This window comes from Hyla sarda, chromosome 9 (assembly GCF_029499605.1).
Source record: "Hyla sarda isolate aHylSar1 chromosome 9, aHylSar1.hap1, whole genome shotgun sequence".
Classification (NCBI taxonomy): Eukaryota; Metazoa; Chordata; class Amphibia; order Anura; family Hylidae; genus Hyla; species Hyla sarda.
Window position 1 is genome coordinate 190,631,420 of NC_079197.1, and position 21,502 is coordinate 190,652,921.

Sequence of the window (21,502 nt, forward strand, 5' to 3'; positions counted from 1 at the left end):
ACACCAGCTGACTGGAAACTTTTTTTTTTTTCCCCTTCGGTTTCATTATAGTTTAATTTCATTACGTATGCGGCAGCTAATAACTCATCGCCGCTTTATTGGTTGTTTAGTCCGAACTGTTTGCGTAATTATGTTTTGCCTGATTTATGGATGATGGTTGGGATGCGGGGGAGTATCATAAATCTGATCGGTCCCGAGTGGTGCCAGGACCTGGTGCAAGCGCAACTTCTGTACGGCTTATGGATACGGCCCTGGTGGGAGGACATTTTTTTATATTCTGAGGAAAAAATCCCCAGTGGAGAAAACCTCTAGGGATCCATGAAATATTGCCCACACTGGTATTTCCCAACCAGAGTTCCTCCGACGGTTCCAAAACTACCACTTCTAGCATGCCCGGACAGCCAACGGCTGTCCGGGCATGCTAGAAGTTGTAGTTTTGGAACCATCGGAGGCACACTGGTTGGGAAACAGTGCTCTAAGCCCAAGAGAAGGGCAATCCTTTAGCCATGGTAAGGGCTGGTGCAAGGATTTCTGCCACTCTCTTGACTCCGCCCATTGGCCCGCCCTTTGACACTCTACATTCTGGCTGATAGAGTGGTTCAGATGCTCTAGGCAGCCGCCTACTTTGCCTATAGGCAGAGCCGGCCCTGGCCATGGTTCCCTAGAGGTTTTCTCCACTGGGGGGGTTTTCCTCTTCTAAGTGCTGGAGGCTGACCGGGCATGCTGGGAGTTTTTGTTTTGTACCAGCTGGACTGGTACCGCTTGGTAAACACTTGGTTAGGGATCGTCTAATGAAGATTGCTTCTGTTAGGGTATATTGACATGACGGGAGTGGGGTTCTTCCTCAAGATCCCTTCCATGAGCCAGATTGCTGGTTACTCCCATTTCAGTGGACTCGAGTGGCCCTTATATTTATGGAAATGGACACCATGTAACCCTAGATTTAACCACTGCATGAGAAATCCAGTATAGATGATTTCTATTGTGTATGCAAAACGACAGATAAAGGATGTGTGGACATGCTGGGAGCTGTAGTTTTACAACAGCTGGAGGCAACACTGCTCTAACACAGTTATTTACAAACATTGCAGCTTCAGTTGTTACTAAACTACAACTCCCAGCATGCTGAAATAGTCAAAGCTTTCTGGGACTCCTGAATGACAAAGAAGTTGATCAGACATTCAGGAGTCTGTGAAAGATGAATGACACACATAGTGACAGCTATGCTGATTAGCATCCAGCTTTACTAGGAGAAGATAAAACAGATAGAACATGTATTCATAAAAATGCTGTACTTTTATCTAAAAAAATCCTTGCACTAATATTATAAAGATCTATTCTTATATTTATACATTTTATCCTGTTATGAATTCACCATAATGTCTTCTGATTACTGCAGGCAAGCTCCAAGCATCTTCCTCTGTGTAACATGTACAGCATGAAACCAGAGAAGAAAGGGTTACAGAGTAGAGAGTCCTGATTGGCTGACTGCCCAGGCTTGCTCCTGTGAGGGAGACAGACTGACACGCCCCCTCCAGCCCAGACTGACACGCCCCCTCCAGCCCAGACTGACGCGCCCCCTCCAGCCTGCACAATGAAAAAGTAACTCACCAGCAGATAAATGCTTATATCTCTGGATATATAGGTCCGAGACACATAACAATTATATGCACATGATCAGGATTGGGTCCTGAGTAACATATCACTTTTTTTCCTTTTTTTTGCACTATGACAGGTACGCTTTAAGTATAGGAGTTCGGACGCTGTTATGGTCTCTTATGGTTGATGTGGATAGGTGGCTCGTGTGTGTAGCTGCGCCTGTTCATTGTGTGGCCCCGTGGGCGCCATGCTCTGACTGCTACAGGCCTGTGGGGTGGAGGGGGGGGGTTTGGGGGGGGGGTCATTCTTACTTACAGGTAATATTTGCTTCAGTCCACATCGTAAGAACTCGTTCCTCAGATGTATCCTGAAGTCCAGGTCCTCCGGGGAGGTCAGAAGGGCGTTGATAAATTGCATACAAGAGACCTAAAAGACAGAATTCAGAAATGAGCATGGAAAAGGAAACATGGCGGTGAGATAAGTGCGTACAGTGCGTGGGGTCAAACGCTCTCCTCCCCAATAGCATCGTCCACCAATAATATATTTGAACGAGGACCATGGATTTATAATAACTCTTCTGTTGTGTATTTATTAATATGATGGCTGAATAGACCAGTGTTTCCCAACCAGGGTGCCTCCAGCTGTTGCAAAACTACAACTCCCAGCATGCCCAGACAGCCAGCGGCTGTCTGGGCATGATGGGAATTGTAGTTTTGCAATATCTGGCATTCTAAAATTGATTGTTTATTTATCTGGTGCATTTTCCCCAGTTTTTCCCCTGATGATCTCAGCACTTCCAGGTGAAACACGTAGGGTAGTTGTAGTTTTGCAACAGCTGGGGGCACACTGGTTGGGAAACACTGGTATAGACAGACAAACTCTGAGGGCCAAACATGCTGCTTCCATGGTCAATCAGGAGGCAAAGTCATATTCAGCAGGTTAATTATAGGGGCCAAAGTGCATTGTAACACCGCTGCCATGGAGGGAAAAAGTCTTTGTCCTACTTTGACTTTTTGATGGACCCATGGAAACCAAAACGCCTGTCAATCAAAACCCTGTTCATCATTGGATTAGTAAAATGGGCACATAAGAAGCCTGGTGGGATTCCTCTCTGCCCCGGACTCTCTCAGTCCCAGTATTACTATATGTACCATACAGAGGAGACCGGGTAGAGGACACCGACTTACGAATAAGTGGTGTCAGGTCCTCCTCAAAGAGCTTCTATAAGACTACAAAAGTGGGCGGAGTCCTCCTGAAATAGCTCCCCTCCTGTCCATGGCTGGTATTGCCGCTCAGATCCTTTTTTTCTACTACACTCCTTTATGTTTTATTTCACTGATAAGTTTCCAACATGTAAACAAATATGAGCCTGAAGGCAAATCACACATTCATTATCACCGCATATGATTATAAAAAATGGAAACAAACCTGACGATTTCTATGAGCTTATTATAGACCAAACTGCTAAAAGGAAATTGTAAATAAAAATGAATACAAGTTTGGGTGCTTAAAGTGACGAGGCCTCTTAAAATGATGTCTTGTGGATAGAAATCATTGTTCCAGGGTAGATGCTCCTCAGTCTAATAGTAATTTGAAGCTGTAGTACCAAGTTTCACCACATCCCTTACAGACTGTTCAGCTCATAGACTCCAATGCAACAGCGCCCCCACCTATTCAATTTCATTCTCATTTACATTCAAATTTTGGTCTTTAAAATTCAAATATTTGCTATATTGAGCTAAGAGGGTCTTGTGATGTCCCAGTGCAGGATATGCACCCCACAGTCCTATCAGCTCACCTGCAGTGTACCCCCAGAATGTAATTAGTTGTATATTGAATGCAAAGGACCTTTGATATGGTCACATGGTTAATAGTCACATGATACTGTTGTCACATGTTTTGTTACCCAGAAAGCACCAGCTAACCAGGTGACCTGCAGCTTGACCTATGGGCTCCTTGCTCCGCCCCCTCTCTCTCTTGGATCATTCATTGCTCTTAGATCCTGATGTCAAGTCCAGTCCAGACGTCTCAGGGTCAGTGTCCAGCGCTGGAGGCCTCACCCTAAATTACAGCCACATGTCAGTGAGTCAAGTCATCCCTGTCTGCTGTCACTATCCTCAGTCAAGTCTATTACAGTCGGCGCGGCTGTCCTAAAGTCTGTCCAAACACCCAAAGTCCCAGGAAGCTGCGAGGTCCCCTGTGTCACTGGTCACCTCTCTGGGATCCTGACCGAGCTGTATAGACTGTAACATCTGTCCAGCTACCGTTAACCCTAACCTGGCCTTGGACTCGGGTGGTTAGCAGTTAAAACCAAACCCTGGCGTCACGAACATTTAGGGGTTAAAACAATCTGCCCCTGGACTATAACATCTGCCCCATACACCTAACATCGCACCCCCCGTTGTGCACCACAGTCTCATAATGCTGAACTAAAAAGGTCCCACAATGCTGAGCTAAGAGGGTCCACTCGCACCAGCGTACTACTACTCCCAGCATGCACAGTCCACAATGCTGAGATAAGAGGGTCCACTCCCAACAGCGTACTACTACTCCCAGCATGCACAGTCCACAATGCTGAGCTAAGAGGGTCCACTCCCACCAGCGTACTACTACTCCCAGCATGCACAGTCCACAATGCTGAACTAAAAGGGTCCACTCCCACCAGTGTACTACTACTTCCAGCATGCACAGTCAACAATGCTGAACTAAAAGGGTCCACTCCCACCAGTGTACTACTACTCCCAGCATGCACAGTCCACAATGCTGAGCTAAGAGGGTCCACTCCCACCAGCGTACTACTACTCCCAGCATGCACAGTCCACAATGCTGAGCTAAGAGGGTCCACTCCCACCAGCGTACTACTGCTCCCAGCATGCACAGTCCACAATGCTGAGCTAAGAGGGTCCACTCCCACCAGCGTACTACTACTCCCAGCATGCACAGTCCACAATGCTGAGCTAAGAGGGTCCACTCCCACCAGCGTACTACTACTCCCAGCATGCACAGTCCACAATGCTGAGCTAAGAGGGTCCACTCCCACCAGCGTACTACTACTCCCAGCATGCACAGTCCACAATGCTGAACTAAGAGGGTCCACTCCCACCAGCGTACTACTACTCCCAGCATGCACAGTCCACAATGCTGAGCTAAGAGGGTCCACTCCCACCAGCGTACTACTGCTCCCAGCATGCACAGTCCACAATGCTGAGCTAAGAGGGTCCACTCCCACCAGCGTACTACTACTCCCAGCATGCACAGTCCACAATGCTGAGCTAAGAGGGTCCACTCCCACCAGCGTACTACTACTCCCAGCATGCACAGTCCACAATGCTGAGCTAAGAGGGTCCACTCCCACCAGCGTACTACTACTCCCAGCATGCACAGTCCACAATGCTGAACTAAGAGGGTCCACCCCCACCAGCGTACTACTACTCCCAGCATGCACAGTCCACAATGCTGAACTAAGAGGGTCCACTCCCACCAGCGTACTACTACTCCCAGCATGCACAGTCCACAATGCTGAACTAAAAGGGTCCACTCCCACCAGCGTAATACTACTCCCAGCATGCACAGTCCACAATGCTGAACTAAAAGGGTCCACTCCCACCAGCGTACTACTACTCCCAGCATGCACAGTCCACAATGCTGAGCTAAGAGGGTCCACTCCCACCAGCGTACTACTACTCTCAGCATGCACAGTCCACAATGCTGAACTAAGAGGGTCCACTCCCACCAGCGTACTACTACTCCCAGCATGCACAGTCCACAATGCTGAGATAAGAGGGTCCACTCCCACCAGCGTACTACTACTCCCAGCATGCACAGTCCACAATGCTGAGCTAAGAGGGTCCACTCCCACCAGAGTACTACTACTCCCAGCATGCACAGTCCACAATGCTGAACTAAAAGGGTCCACTCCCACCAGCGTACTACTACTCCCAGCATGCACAGTCCACAATGCTGAACTAAAAGGGTCCCACAATGATCTAACCTAAGATCAGATTTTTTCATATGGTATTACAGGAGAGGACTCTATAGTCCTATATACCCCTTCCCCTATATACCCCTTCCCCTATATACCCCTTCCCCTATATACCCCTTCCTCTATATACCACTTCCCCTATATACCCCTTCCTCTATATACCCATTCCACTATATACCCCGTCCCCTATATACCACTTCCACTATATACCACTTCCCCTATATACCCCTTCCCCCATATACCTCTTCCTCTAAATACCTCTTCCCCTATATACCCCTTCCCCTATATACCCCCCCTTATATACCCTTCCCCTATATACCCCTCCCTTATATACCCCTTCCCCTATATCCCTCTTCCCCTATATCCCCCTTCTCCTATATATCCCTTCCCCTATATACCCCTTCCCCTATATCCCTCTTCCCCTATATCCCTCTTCCCCTATATACCCCTTCTCCTATATATCCCTTCCCCTATATATCCCTTCCCCTATATACCCCTTCCCCTATATCCCTCTTCCCCTATATACCCCTTCCCCTGTATATCCCTTCCCCTATATACCCCTTCCCCTATATACCCCTTCCCCTATATCCCTATTCCCCTATATACCCCTTCCCCTGTATACCCCTTCCCCTGTATACCCCTTCCCCTGTATACCCCTTCTCCTATATACCCCTTTCCCTATATACACCTTCCCCTATATACCCCTTCCCTTATATACCCCTTCCACCATATACCCCTTCCCCTGTATACCCCTTTCCCTATATACCCCTTCCCCTATATACCCCTTCCCCTATATTCCCCTTTTCCTATATACCCCTTCCCCTTTATACCCTTCCCCTATATACCTCTTCCCCTATATACTCCTTCCCCTGTATACCCATTCCCCTATATACTCCTTCCCCTGTATACCCCTTCCCCTATATACTCCTTCCCCTAAATACCCCTTCCCCTTTATACCCCTTCCCCTATATACCCCTTCCCCTATATACCCCTTCCCATGTATACCCCTTCCCCTATATACCCCTTCCTCTATATACCCCTTCCCCTATATACTCCTTCCCCTGTACACCCATTCCCCTATATACTCCTTCCCCTGTATACCCCTTCCCCTATATACTCCTTCCCCTATATACCTCTTCCCCTATATACTCCTTCCCCTGTATACCCATTCCCCTATATACTCCTTCCCCTGTATACCCATTCCCCTATATACTCCTTCCCCTATATACTCCTTCCCCTATATACCCCTTCCCCTTTATACCCCTTCCCCTATATACCCCTTCCCCTATATACCCATTCCCATGTATACCCCTTCCCCTATATACCCCTTCCCCTGTATACCCCTTCCCCTATATACCCCTTCCCATGTATACCCCTCCCCTATATACCCCTTCCCCTATATACCCCTTCCTCTATATACCCCTTCCCCTATATACCCTTCTCCCTATATGCCCCTTCCCCTATATACCCTTCCCCTATATACCCTTCCCTCTATATACCCCTTCCCCTATATACCCCTTCCCCTATATACCCCTTCCCTTATATACCCCTTCCTCTATATACCCCTTCCCCTATATACCCCTTCCCCTATATACTCCTTCCCCTATATTCCCCTTCCCCTATATTCCCCTTCCCCTATATACCCCTTCCCCTATATACCCCTTGCTCTATATACCCCTTCCCCTATATACCCCTTCCCCTATATACCCCTTCTCTTATATACCCCTTCCCCTATATACCCCTTCCTCTATATACCCATTCCTCTATATCCCCCTTCTCTTATATACCCCTTCCTCTATATACCCCTTCTCTTATATACCCCTTCCTCTATATACCCCTTCCCCTATATACCCCTTCCTCTATATACCCCTTCCCCTATATACCCCTTCCTCTATATCACCTGATTACATTCCCACTAACAGACTCGGTTCCCTGTGCTGACGCACTCGGCTCTGCTACATCCGTATATATTCTCTATACTGTAACATTAAAGTGATTGTATCCATCCTGACGATTATTGGAACGGCCTGCAGATTCCCATCGGATGAAGCATGGCCGCCCTTGTATCATCACCTTGACCCCGGAAAAAGCAAATACAATCAGCGCGGATGGCGTCCCCCATCACTTCTTCCATTGGATTGTGAAGATTAGAGAAGTGTCGGCGCCATCACCTCTGCGGGGAGACTCATCCTCTCCATCATTATCTCATTGCTGCGCTGATCCCTGCGCTGATCCCGATGACTTCTCCCTCCTTCACCCAAATCCTACAAACGGCCGCTGGCGCCATCATTACCGATCCACCACAACGTACAGAATAATTACATATGAGACTGCCGATAGCTTAGATACACAGGCTTAGCAGACAGTATCTCACATGATAGGATTAGATACACAGGCTTAGCAGACAGTATCACACGATAGACTTAGATACACGGGCTCAGCAGACAGTATCACACATGATAGGATTAGATACATGGGCTCAGCAGACAGTATCTCACATGATAGGATTAGATACACAGGCTCAGCAGACAGTATCTCACATGATAGCATTAGATACACAGGCTCAGCAGACAGTATCGCACATGATAGGATTAGATACACAGGCTCAGCAGACAGTATCGCACATGATAGGATTAGATACACTGGCTCAGCAGACAGTATCACACATGATAGCATTAGATACGTGGGCTCAGCAGACAGTATCACACATGATAGCATTAGATACGTGGGCTCAGCAGACAGTATCACACATGATAGACTTAGATACACGGGCTCAGCAGACAGTATCTCACATGATAAGATTAGATACACAGGCTCAGCAGACAGTATCTCACATGATAGACTTAGATACACAGGCTCAGCAGACAGTATCTCACATGATAGCATTAGATACGTGGGCTCAGCAGACAGTATCTCACATGATAGGATTAGATACACAGGCTCAGCAGACAGTATCTCACATGATAGGATTAGATACACGGGCTCAGCAGACAGTATCACACATGATAGGATTAGATACACGGGCTCAGCAGACAGTATCACACATGATAGGATTAGATACATGGGCTCAGCAGACAGTATCACACATGATAGCATTAGATACACAGGCTCAGCAGACAGTATCACACATGAAAGACTTAGATACACAGGCTCAGCAGACAGTATCTCACATGAAACGATTAGATACACAGGCTAAGCAGACAGTATCACACATGATAGCATTAGATACACAGGCTCAGCAGACAGTATCTCACATGATAGGATTAGATACACAGGCTCAGCAGACAGTATCACACAGGATAGACTTAGATACACGGGCTCAGCAGACAGAATCTCACATGATTGACTTAGATACACGGGCTCAGCAGACAGAATCTCACATGATTGACTTAGATACACGGGCTCAGCAGACAGAATCTCACATGATTGCCTTAGATACACGGGCTCAGCAGACAGTATCTCACATGATTGACTTAGATACGCGGGCTCAGCAGACAGTATCACACATGATAGCATTAGATACGTGGGCTCAGCAGACATAATCTCACATGAAAGACTTAGATACACGGGCTCAGCAGACAGAATCTCACATGAAAGACTTAGATACACAGGCTCAGCAGACAGTATCACACATGAAGGGCTTAGATACAAGTTCTGGAGGCCATATCACATGACAAAAAAGGTATTTATATCAACCAACCAACCTTTTATTGCCCCATGTAAAAGACCCAGCGATCAGCTGATTAATCACTGGTCATTGGCTGACTGCTGGGATCGTGTGGCCCTTAAAGGGAAAATTTTTCTAAAATTAATTTCCTCCTGGAGGAAAAAAATAAACTACACTTACCTACCCCTATTTCCTCAGTACAGCACAGGAGGCAGACAAACAAACAGCAGGATTGATACCTGACGGCAACAGCCGTTTCCTGCGTTACGCAGGAAACGGCTGTTGCCGTCAGGTATCAATCCCGCTGCACTTTTTATATCAGCAATGGTTAAATAAAAAATATTTAATTTCTACATAATGGGTGAGTGCCACAGCTTTTTTTCTTCTTGATTATTATTGAACATTGTAATGGCTTATATCAGTACCCCCCCCCCCCCCCCCCCCCATGGGAATCAGCAGAGGACACACCTGCGGATAGACTAGCCATAGTAAGTACAGCAGTGCCTGACTAATTTCTTTGCCCTCTAAAAACCTTGTCGGCTTTATAGTTCCCTGACCGGCCTTGGTTTACAGACCTCCTTCCAGCATATCCTGTGCGGACATGTGACTATAGCAGCCAATGACAATAGAGCCAAAAATATATGGCCTGGACGGGGGACACCTGCTACTAACATGCACTACGAAAAATCAAGATCGACATCAGAAGAATCTGCATAGATAAAATATTCAGTGACATGGAAATATTCACTGACATCTAGCAGAGGATTTACAGGGGCCAAATAGAAGATAAGAGATAGTAACATTAGACTGGGTCATGTGTCGGCCGCTTTCCTCTTTCCATAAAGCTTATGCATATGTGGAGATGTTCCTCGCCAATCACTTGCTGGTCCGACCAATTATTGCGCACGGAGCGGTAAATTGGTTAAGTGACTGCCGTCCACTTATTTGTAGAAAATATTCTGCACAAGTGAAAACATTTTCCGCTCGGCACATGGGCTAATAAACAAAGCTGTAAGTGCCCGAACACAAAGGCAATAATCTCCGGAATCAACCATTATAAGAGCTTAATGTCCCAAGGCTGAGGTGGCCGATTGTAAGAATCCAACAAAACCGTCGTTAGCTGCGATAACAACCAATTTACCAAGAAAAGGCCGTTCTAGAAAGTTCTGCACAACATAAAAGAGATATACAGCAGTCGGGGAGCTAATAATAGACACAACTTAACAACTGCACGCTGTTTATACAAAGGTTTCCTGTTAAAAAGCCAAGAATATGGTAATTGGTCTGACGACATATGACCGTGTTACTAGAATCATCGTCTTTTGTAGTTTAGATTACGGCTATAATGTCTATGGCTGATATGTCTAAGAAGACTATGGGAGATTGTGCACAGCGTAATGCTGCCCCCTATATACAAGAATATAACTACTATAATACTGCTCCTATATACAAGAATATAACTACTATAATACTGCTCCTATATACAAGAATATAACTACTATAATACTGCTCCTATATACAAGAATATAACTACTATAATACTGCTCCTATATACAAGAATATAACTACTATAATACTGCTCCTATATACAAGAATATAACTACTATAATACTGCCCCTATATACAAGAATATAACTACTATAATACTGCTCCTGTATACAAGAATATAACTACTATAATACTGCTCCTATATACAAGAATATAACTACTATAATACTGCTCCTATATACAAGAATATAACTACTAAAATACTGCCCCTATATACAAGAATATAACTACTATAATACTGCTCCTATATACAAGAATATAACTACTATAATACTGCACCTATATACAAGAATATAACTACTATAATACTGCTCCTATATACAAGAATATAACTACTATAATACTTCCTCCTATATACAAGAATATAACTACTATAATACTGCTCCTATATACAAGAATATAACTACTATAACACTGCCTCCTATATACAAGAAAATAACTACTATAATACTGCTCCTATATACAAGAATATAACTACTATAATACTGCTCCTATATACAAGAATATAACTAATATAATACTGCTCCTATATACAAGACTATAACTACTATAATACTGCTCCTATATACAAGAATATAACTACTATAATACTGCTCCTATATACAAGAATATAACTACTATAATACTGCTCCTATATACAAGAATATAACTACTATAATACTGCTCCTATATACAAGAATATAACTACTATAATACTGCTCCTATATACAAGAATATAACTACTATAATACTGCTCCTATATACAAGAATATAACTACTATAATACTGCTCCTATATACAAGAATATAACTACTATAATACTGCTCATATATACAAGAATATAACTACTATAATACTGCTCCTATATACAAGAATATAACTACTATAATACTGCTCCTATATACAAGAATATAACTACTATAATACTGCCCCCTATATACAAGAATATAACTACTATAATACTGCTCCTATATACAAGAATATAACTACTATAATACTGCCTCCTATATACAAGAATATAACTACTATAATACTGCTCCTATATACAAGAATATATCTACTATAATACTGCCCGTATATACAAGAATATAACTACTATAATACTGCTCTTATATACAAGAATATAAATACTAACTATACAAATGGTTTCTGTTACTGACATGAAGATTGATTGTATTTGGGCAGAAGACGCTGATACTATATTGCAGTTTCATTTATTTTGTTGTTATTTTCTTACCTGGACGTGAAGCGCTTCGTGATTTTCTAATCCTTCCACAATTGGTGCAAAACGTTCTTTGTTGTTAATTTCAGCAGCTGTAGTGATCGCTTCCAGAAGCTTCTCCAGTCTGAGAAAAAAAAAGGAAAATAGATAGAAAATTAATAATAAAATAAACATTCTTTGTGGACATTTTGTGCAGTTCGAAGATCGAGAATAGTTTTGACAATTTTCTTTTCTGGGTAAGAAGATCCCAAAATCACAAAAACGGAAATTGATCAGGTAAGAACAGAAGACGCCGATATCTGACCAACAGTATCGCCAGGTATCAACGGTACAATTAAAGGCAGCGAGAAATAAGGGGAAATATAAAGAAAACTTTGCAGATCTTTGCAGCAGATACATTGGGGGCAAATACGGCCGGGTTCACATAGATCAGGCATCCGGCAGGGAAACTGATGCTACAACTCATCTCATTCATTTGAAAGGGAAAGTTCACAATTATCCAGGGTCTCAATTTTGACAGCGGATGATTGGACGCGCCGGAGGACACCAGACAGGGGATCACAGATTGGTGCGTTCCCCGGTCCGGTGCCAGAAATAATGGATGTTGGATGCCATATAACTGATGACAACTTGTCATCAGTTGTGGCATCAGTTACGTCTAGATCTAGGCTGAGTTCACCAATGCCAGATGTCGGACATAAGTGAACCCAGCCAAAGAAATATAAAAAGTGTCAAAGAAACCGGAGATCATTTCTAAAAATCTGACAGAATTAACCAAAAAAAAGGATAAGGCTTGGTTCACATATGTCCGGCATCCGGCATTGGTGAACTCAGTCTAAATCTAGGTGCTACCAATAACAACGACCATCAGCTGTCATCAGTTGTCATCAGTTGTCACCAGTTGTCTGGCATCCGTCATTTATTGATTCTGGCACCTGACAGGAAGTTGCGTTCCCCTTCCCTCCGGCATGTCCGACCATTCGGGGCTGGATGATTGTGAATTGTCCCGTTGAAATGAATGAGATCAGTTGTAGCATCAGCTTCCTTTTGGTGCACGCCGGAAACTATGCCGGACACCTGATATATGTGAACCCAGCCCAGATGTCACTTACATGTTATCCTCCCCAACAATGCAGATGGCGGACAGGATCTTCAGGATCTCCGTCATCATGTTGGCTTGTTTTGGATCGATCGCTCTTGCCAGGAGAGTTAAACTTCGCTCTTCTCCCAGCATCCTTTGCAGGCCGTACTGAGGACACATAAGAGAGTCGTCAGATCTGCTCGTTCACTATAGATGTATAAATTCTGCTCTTTTGTGGTAAATTACATGGGACACAGTGATTGCACCAAATACAATGAAACCTCTTCAAAAGACCACCCACCCCCTTATCCAGACCAGATCCTGACATCCAGATTGTCAGTACACCACAAATTATGTATAGCGCCAATTACCTTCTAGAAGACCGCCCCCAGAGATGAGCAAATTCCTATGCAATTTTGGGTGGTCGCCACATAGAAGTTTAATGTTGTCTAGGGGTAGGTTCACACGTACAGGATGCGCTGCATTGTTTGCTGCATATTTTGTGCAGCCGATTTTACTACCCATTGACTTAAACGGCACAATCAGATGCAGAAAATATGCAGCAGATCCTGTATGTGTGAACTTACCCTAGGTGTATAAATTACATAGGAGGTATGTCGGCACTTCCGTGTGTATTGTGGTGATGCACCAGGTGGAGGTAAGTTAATAGTAGTAAGAATAGTACCCGGCACTCACCAATGCCGCAAAATAGTGAAGATTTATTGATCTATATCACGGTTCAGGGACGCGTTTCGGCATAAGTTTCTTCCTCAGCTGTCTGCCTATAGGCAGACAGCTGAGGAAGACACTTATATCGAAACGCGTCCCTGAACCATGATATAGATCATTAAATCTTCACTATTTAGCAGCATTGGTGAGTGCTGGGTACTATTCTTACTACTATTAACTTACCTCCACCTGGTGCATCACCACAATCTACAGGGAAGTGCCGACATACCTCCTATAACAAATCAAATATTTCTGGCATATGCTACTTTTCAAGGGGCATTTTTGAAGAAGCTTAACCCTTTTTTTTTTTTTTTTTACTTTATTGGCGACACAATTAATAAAATTGTGTTGCACGTTATTAGTGCCAGATTTTAATTTATTTAGCATTATACATTTTCCTTGTTTGTGCCCCTTTTGCAAACTTTTTGAAAAGGGGCGGGGTTATGGCGTAGGTGCTATTAGCATACGATACTCAGACAGTTTGCACATGTTTCTGGCGCATCCAACTGTCGCAGCTAATATAAAATTAACCTGGTATTAAAGGGGTACTCCAGTGAAAAACTTTATATATATATATATATATGTATATATATATATATATATATATATATATATATATATATATGAACTGGCTCCAGAAAGTTAAACAGATTTGTAAATGACTTCTATTAAAAAATCGTAATCCTTCCAGCACTTATCAGCTGCTGAAGTTGAGTTGTTCTTTTCTGTCTGACCACAGTGCTCTCTGCTGACACCTCTGTCTGTCTCAGGAACTGTCCAGAGTAGGTAGAAAATCCCCATAGCAAACCTCTCCTGCTCTGGACAGTTCCTGACACGGACAGAGGTGTCAGTAGAGGGCACTGGGGTCAGACAGAAAGGAACAACTCAACTTCAGCAGCTGATAAGTACTGGTAGGATTAAGATTTTTTAATAGAAGCAATTTACAAATCTGTTTAACTTTCTGGAGCCAGATGATATGAAACAAATAATCTTCACTGGAATACCCCTTTAAATGATGTCCTATAATTTTTTGTTGCGGGTCTTGTGATTGCACAAGTCTTTGAATATTCTCCCTTCATCTATTGTTTAAAATTTTAAGCATTTTTTTTATTTAATTAATGCCTATATCTGCCCCTCTGGACAATTATTCAAAAACATCATAATAAAGTCAGAACCCTCGTTCCTTCCGCCCTTTTTCACACCTTTTGGAGAAGCTTTTTATTATTTATATTGATTTAGCTCTAAACAGGCGTCTTTTTTAAATTATTTACACCTCAGTTTTCCGCTGATACATTGTAGCCCTCACATTGGATACATTGTAGCCCTCACATTGGATACATTGTAGCCCTCACATTGGATACATTGTAGCCCTCACATTGGATACATTGTAGCCCTCACATTGGATACATTGTAGCCCTCACATTGGATACATTGTAGCCCTCACATTGGATACATTGTAGCCCTCACATTGGATACATTGTAGCCCTCACATTGGATACATTGTAGCCCTCACATTGGATACATTGTAGCCCTCACATTGGATACATTGTAGCCCTCACATTGGATACATTGTAGCCCTCACATTGGATACATTGTAGCCATCACATTGGATACATTGTAGCCCTCACATTGGATACATTGTAGCCCTCACATTGGATACATTGTAGCCCTCACATTGGATACATTGTAGCCCTCACATTGGATACATTGTAGCCCTCACATTGGATACATTGTAGCCATCACATTGGATACATTGTAGCCCTCACATTGGATACATTGTAGCCCTCACATTGGATACATTGTAGCCCTCACATTGGATACATTGTAGCCCTCACATTGGATACATTGTAGCCCTCACATTAGATACATTGTAGCCCTCACATTGGATACATTGTAGCCCTCACATTGGATACATTGTAGCCCTCACATTGGATACATTGTAGCCCTCACATTGGATACATTGTAGCCCTCACATTGGATACATTGTAGCCCTCACATTGGATACATTGTAGCCCTCACATTGGATACATTGTAGCCCTCACATTGGATACATTGTAGCCCTCACATTGGATACATTGTAGCCCTCACATTGGATACATTATATAACTTAATCTTCTTTACTAAAGAAAACATTCAGCTATGATACAAATGTTATAAACTGCTGATCAGAACAATGGATAAAGTGGTCCCCCGACTGCTCTTCTCTCTCTATTCACAGGTGTTTTTTATGTTTTACAGCCTACTGAGATAATCTCTATCATTATATATCTAGAAAAAATTATTTTGTAATTTTTTTTTTGCTGGTTCTAGTTTATTCCAATTCGTCAACCAATTTATATTGAGAAAAATCGATTAATTTAACTCCAGCAATTTTCTGTGCAGATGAATCGGAGAAGGGACGGACTTGTCACAACATTGTCATAGACACAATCGGCATGAGGAGAAGATAATCCTTCATGTTCAGCGTAAAGAATGGCGCAGCGGCTGGTGAGCGCGCTCCTCGCGTACAGGCCCACCTACCTTATTGTTCATGAAAGCTTTCAGGCACTGGATGAGTTTATGCTGATTTTTCTTGTCAATATTTTCCTGCCTTGGAGAGAAAAAAAATGTATATATTAAATAAGATGTAAAATGGAATCTGAGAAGATGTAGATTGTGAGGAGGATTCTGGAGGATACGTACTGTTTCTTGTCCAGAAGCTTCTCCAGAACGTCCAGCAGGAGCCCGAGGCCTTCATGTCCAAAGTTGTTAACCCAACTATCCAAGAGAGAAAATAAATATTTTGTTTAGTTAAAAAAAAAAAAAAACACTTTTTTATATGGTAAAATGATAACAGTAATAATAATAATAATAATCATAATAATATAATATATAATAATATAATAATAATAACACCAACAATAACAATAATAATATATAATAATATAATAATAATAACAATAATAATATATAATAATATAATATATAATAATAATAATAATAATATAATATAATAATAATAACAACAATAATAATAATAATATATAATAATAATAATAATAATAATAATAATAATAATAATCATAATAATAATAATAATCATAATAATATAATATATAATAATATAATAATAATAACACCAACAATAACAATAATAATATATAATAATATAATAATAATAACAATAATAATATATAATAATATAATATATAATAATAATAATAATAATATAATATAATAATAATAACAACAATAATAATAATATATAATAATAATAATAATAATAATAATAATAACAATATTAATATAATAATAATATATAATTATTATTATACTTGACAACAACAAAAACAACAACAATCATTTTAGAGAACCAACAAATTCCACAGTTCTTCACAATCCTGTGGGTTCATATACAGACAAATACCCATCATTACCAAATACCCCACTTATTATCATACGGAATTAAAGGGGGGTCGGCTGCTCACCCCTCATTATCATGTTATTTTTGTTACTTTTTGACAGGTTTCAAGATAACATTAATAATATAATATTTATTCAAGTAACATAATATTTATTAACAATGATACGAATTTCACTATTAGAGGGGAACACCTTGGAATGGGGGTCCTGAGGTCTCTTTCCAGTTGAAGTGACGGTGGGCACCACAGCTGCCTTCATTGTATATGGGACACTGGGGAAAGCTGTCAGTAACTGATGATGTCACAGGAAGATGTATACATTGATGTGTTATTAATGGAGAAGGTATATACCTGACATTATCAGCGCACAGATGAGTCCAAAAACTGAATCTACTAATAGTTTGCCCCGTAGAGGCCATGAAGAGAGAAATGACTGATCCTAGAAGGTGTTCGGGAGCAAGAGGAATTGTCATGTAATGATCCCCTGAACGAGAAGTCATAGAGGTCGGAAGAAAACCAAGAGAGAGACATAAGCCTAAAAGAAAGGAGCGAACTGAGGAAAAGCTGCAGATCTACAAGGTCAGAAGCTGCAGAGAGATCCAGAACCACCAACAGAGATCCAGAACCACCAACAGAGATCCAGAACCACCACCAACAGAGATCCAGAACAACCAATAGGAATCCAGAACCACAAATAGAGATCCAGAACCACCACCAGAGATCCAAACAAATCAAGAGATCCAGAACCACCAATAGTGATCTAGAATTACCAATATAGATCCAGAATAATCAATAGGGATCCAGAATCTCCAATAGAGATCCAGAACCACCACCAGAGATCCAAACAAATCAAGAGATGCAGGACCACTAATAGAAATCCATAACCACCAATAGAGATCCAGAACCACCAATAGAAAAGCAGAACCACCAATAGAGATCCAGAACCACCAATAGAAAAGCAGAACCACCAATAGAGATCCAGAACCACCAATAAAAAACCAGAACCACCAATAGAGATTCAGCACCACCATCAGAGATCCAAACAAATCAAGAGATCCAGAACCATTAATAGAGATCCAGAACCACCAATAGAAATCCAGAACCACCAATAGAGATCCAAACAAATCAAGAGATCCAGGACCACTAATAGAAATCCATAACCACCAATATACATCCAGAACCACCAATAGAAAAGCAGAACAACCAACAGAGATCGAGAACCACCAATAAAAAACAGAACCACTAATAAAGATTCAGAACTACCACCAGAGATCCAAACAAATAAAGAGATCCAGAACCACCAATAGAGATCCAGAATCACCAATAGAGAACCAGAACCACCAATAGAGATCCAAACGTATAAAGAGATCCAGAACCACCAATAGAAATCCAGAACCACCAATAGAAATCCAGAACCACCAATAGAGATCCAGATCCATCGATAAAGATCCAAACAAATCAAGAGATCCAGAACAACAAACAATGATCCAAAAGAATCAATAGAGATCTATAACATGCAATAGAGATCCAAACGAATCATTTGAGAATGAAAACAACAAATAAAGAGGATTGGATAAGAGTGGACCAAGCAATCCACGGGTCTAGAGATGATGGAGACATTGTAGATCCCGATCCATTATAAGGCTAGAGATGATGGAGACATTATAGATCCCGATCCCTTATTAGGCCAAAGATGATGGAGATATTATAAATCCCGATCCATTATTAGGCCTGAGATGATGGAGACATTATAGAACCATTTGTAGGCCTGGGATGATGGAGACATTATAGAACCATTTGTAGGCCTGGGATGATGGAGACATTATAGAACCATTATTAGGCCTGAGATGATGGAGACATTATAGATCCATGTTTAGGCCTGAGATGATGGAGACATTATAGATCCATTTTTAGGCCTGGGATGATGGAGACATTATAGATCCATTTTTAGGCCTGGGATGATGGAGACATTATAGATCCATTATTAGGCCTGAGATGATGGAGACATTATAGATCCATTATTAGGCCTGAGATGATGGAGACATTATAGATCCATTATTAGGCCAGAGATGATGGATACATTATAGATCCATTATTAGGCCAGAGATGATGGAGACATTATAGATCCATTATTAGGCCTGGGATGATAGAGACATTATAGATCCATTATTAGGCCTGGGATGATAGAGACATTATAGATCCATTATTAGGCCTGGGATGATAGAGACATTATAGATCCATTATTAGGCCTGAGATGATGGAGACATTATAGATCCATTATTAGGCCAGATATGATGGATACATTATAGATCCATTATTAGGCCAGAGATGATGGAGACATTATAGATCCATTATTAGGCCTGAGATGATAGAGACATTATAGATCCATTATTAGGCCTGGGATGATGGAGACATTATAGATCCATTATTAGGCCTGAGATGATGGAGAAATGCATCACGGACACCTTCAGAGTGACCTTCATACACACAGAACATATCATCATTGGGTTATATCTCATAATAAACACATCCTGGGGAAAGTGACTGCGCCAAAATCTACTTCAGGTCTGGAATCTTCTGCGTGACCATTGGGATCCATTATTGAGTCGGATCCTAAACCAAAGGAATCCGATGGGCCCCTCTATTCCTCCGAATATTACTCAGACATTCATATGGTGATAACCATTATAAATGATGAGTGAAGAAGGAAACTGGAATCCTCTGGATACACAAGCGCCACGCACAATGTACGTCCATCCGATCCATGAGCGGCACAACTAGAAACAAGCAGTGTTGGCGATATCATTCTGTGATAAACAAGACGCTGTTCTGACTGATATAACATACGGTGTATTTAGGCTTAAACAGCACATCTAACCCAGTGTTTCCCAACCAGTGTGCCTCCAGCTGTGGCAAAACTACAACTCCTAGCATGCCCGGACAGCCGAAGGCTGTCTGAGCATGCTAGGAGTTGTAGTTTTGCAACAGCTGGAGGCACACTGGTTGGGAAACATTGCTCTAAACCCAAGAGAAGGACAATCCTTTAGCTATGGTTCCCTAGTGGTTTCCTTCACTGGGAGTCTATCCTCTCCTAAGTGCTGGAGTTCGTCCGGGCATGCTGGTAGATGTAGTTTACTGGAGGCACACTAGTTGGAAGACTGTGGTGACATGGGGTGGATGACGTGAAATTAACCATATTTCATGATTCTAGGGCACTGTTTTGTGGGTGGATAATGTGAAATCAACCCAAATTTGTGACGCCAGGGCACCGTTAACCTATACACGGTTTGAGACACCATGAGCCAGATCACTGGTGACTCCCATTCCAGTGGACTCAAGTTGCCCCTTCGGCTGTCTGGGCATGCTGGGAGTTGTAGTTTTGCAACAGCTGGAGGCACACTGGTTGGGAAACATTGCTCTAAACCCAAGAGAAGGACAATCCTTTAGCTATGGTTCCCTAGTGGTTTCCTCCTCTGGGGTTTTTTCCTCTCCTAAGTGCTGGAGGTTGTCCGGGCATGCTGGTAGATGTAGTTTACTGGAGGCACACTTGTTGGAAGACTGTGGTGACATGGGGTGGATAACGTGAAATTAACCATATTTCATGATTCTAGGGCACTGTTTTGTGGGTGGATAACGTGAAATCAACCCAATTTCGTGACGCCAGGGCACCGTTAACCTATACACGGTTTGAGACACCATGAGCCAGATCACTGGTGACTCCCATTCCAGTGGACTCGAGTCGCCCCTTCGGCTGTCTGGGCATGCTGGGAGTTGTAGTTTTGCAACAGCTGGAGGTACCCTGGTTGAAAACCACTTGTCTGACCTGATGATTTTTTTTTTTTAACCATTTGTTGTCAAATACCCATAGAACACCCTCCCTCCAAATAACACAACATCCCCGCAGGTAAACGGTTATTAAATCACTTTTGCCAAGTTTCCAGGCAAAACTTTTACAACTCGCATAATGACATGCAGCGCTACACACACTGTACACACAGCGCCAAACACAGACACCTGCGGAGGTGTGAGACAACGCTGCAAATTGTAACTGTATATAAAAAAAAAACATTAACCTTTTCATGCCAATAAAACATTTAATAGAAAATATTTTTCTCCTGTGATCAATGGCGCCCACTGCTGACTACACCATGTGATGACAAGAGGGGGAAAGTAGTGACGACTTGTTTATTCTTCTACTTTAAGAAAATCATCGGCACATTTCCAGATCATTTATCCACATTCCTGTCAGGTTAAAATGTACAAAGAATATAATGGAGAAGATTGTTGTAGGTGT

General features: G+C 42.2%; 1 protein-coding gene across 1 annotated transcript in view; it reads right to left on the minus strand.

The window, feature by feature from the left end:
* Positions 1-21,502, minus strand: part of DIAPH2 (diaphanous related formin 2) — a gene marked incomplete in the record, with an annotated part of 1,463,478 nt that overhangs the window by 1,094,975 nt on the left and 347,001 nt on the right. Inside the window, 5 exon segments of the mRNA XM_056540556.1 lie at positions 1,915-2,025; positions 12,013-12,121; positions 13,110-13,246; positions 16,328-16,397; positions 16,490-16,564. Of these exon segments, the coding sequence (XP_056396531.1) occupies positions 1,915-2,025; positions 12,013-12,121; positions 13,110-13,246; positions 16,328-16,397; positions 16,490-16,564 (502 nt within the window).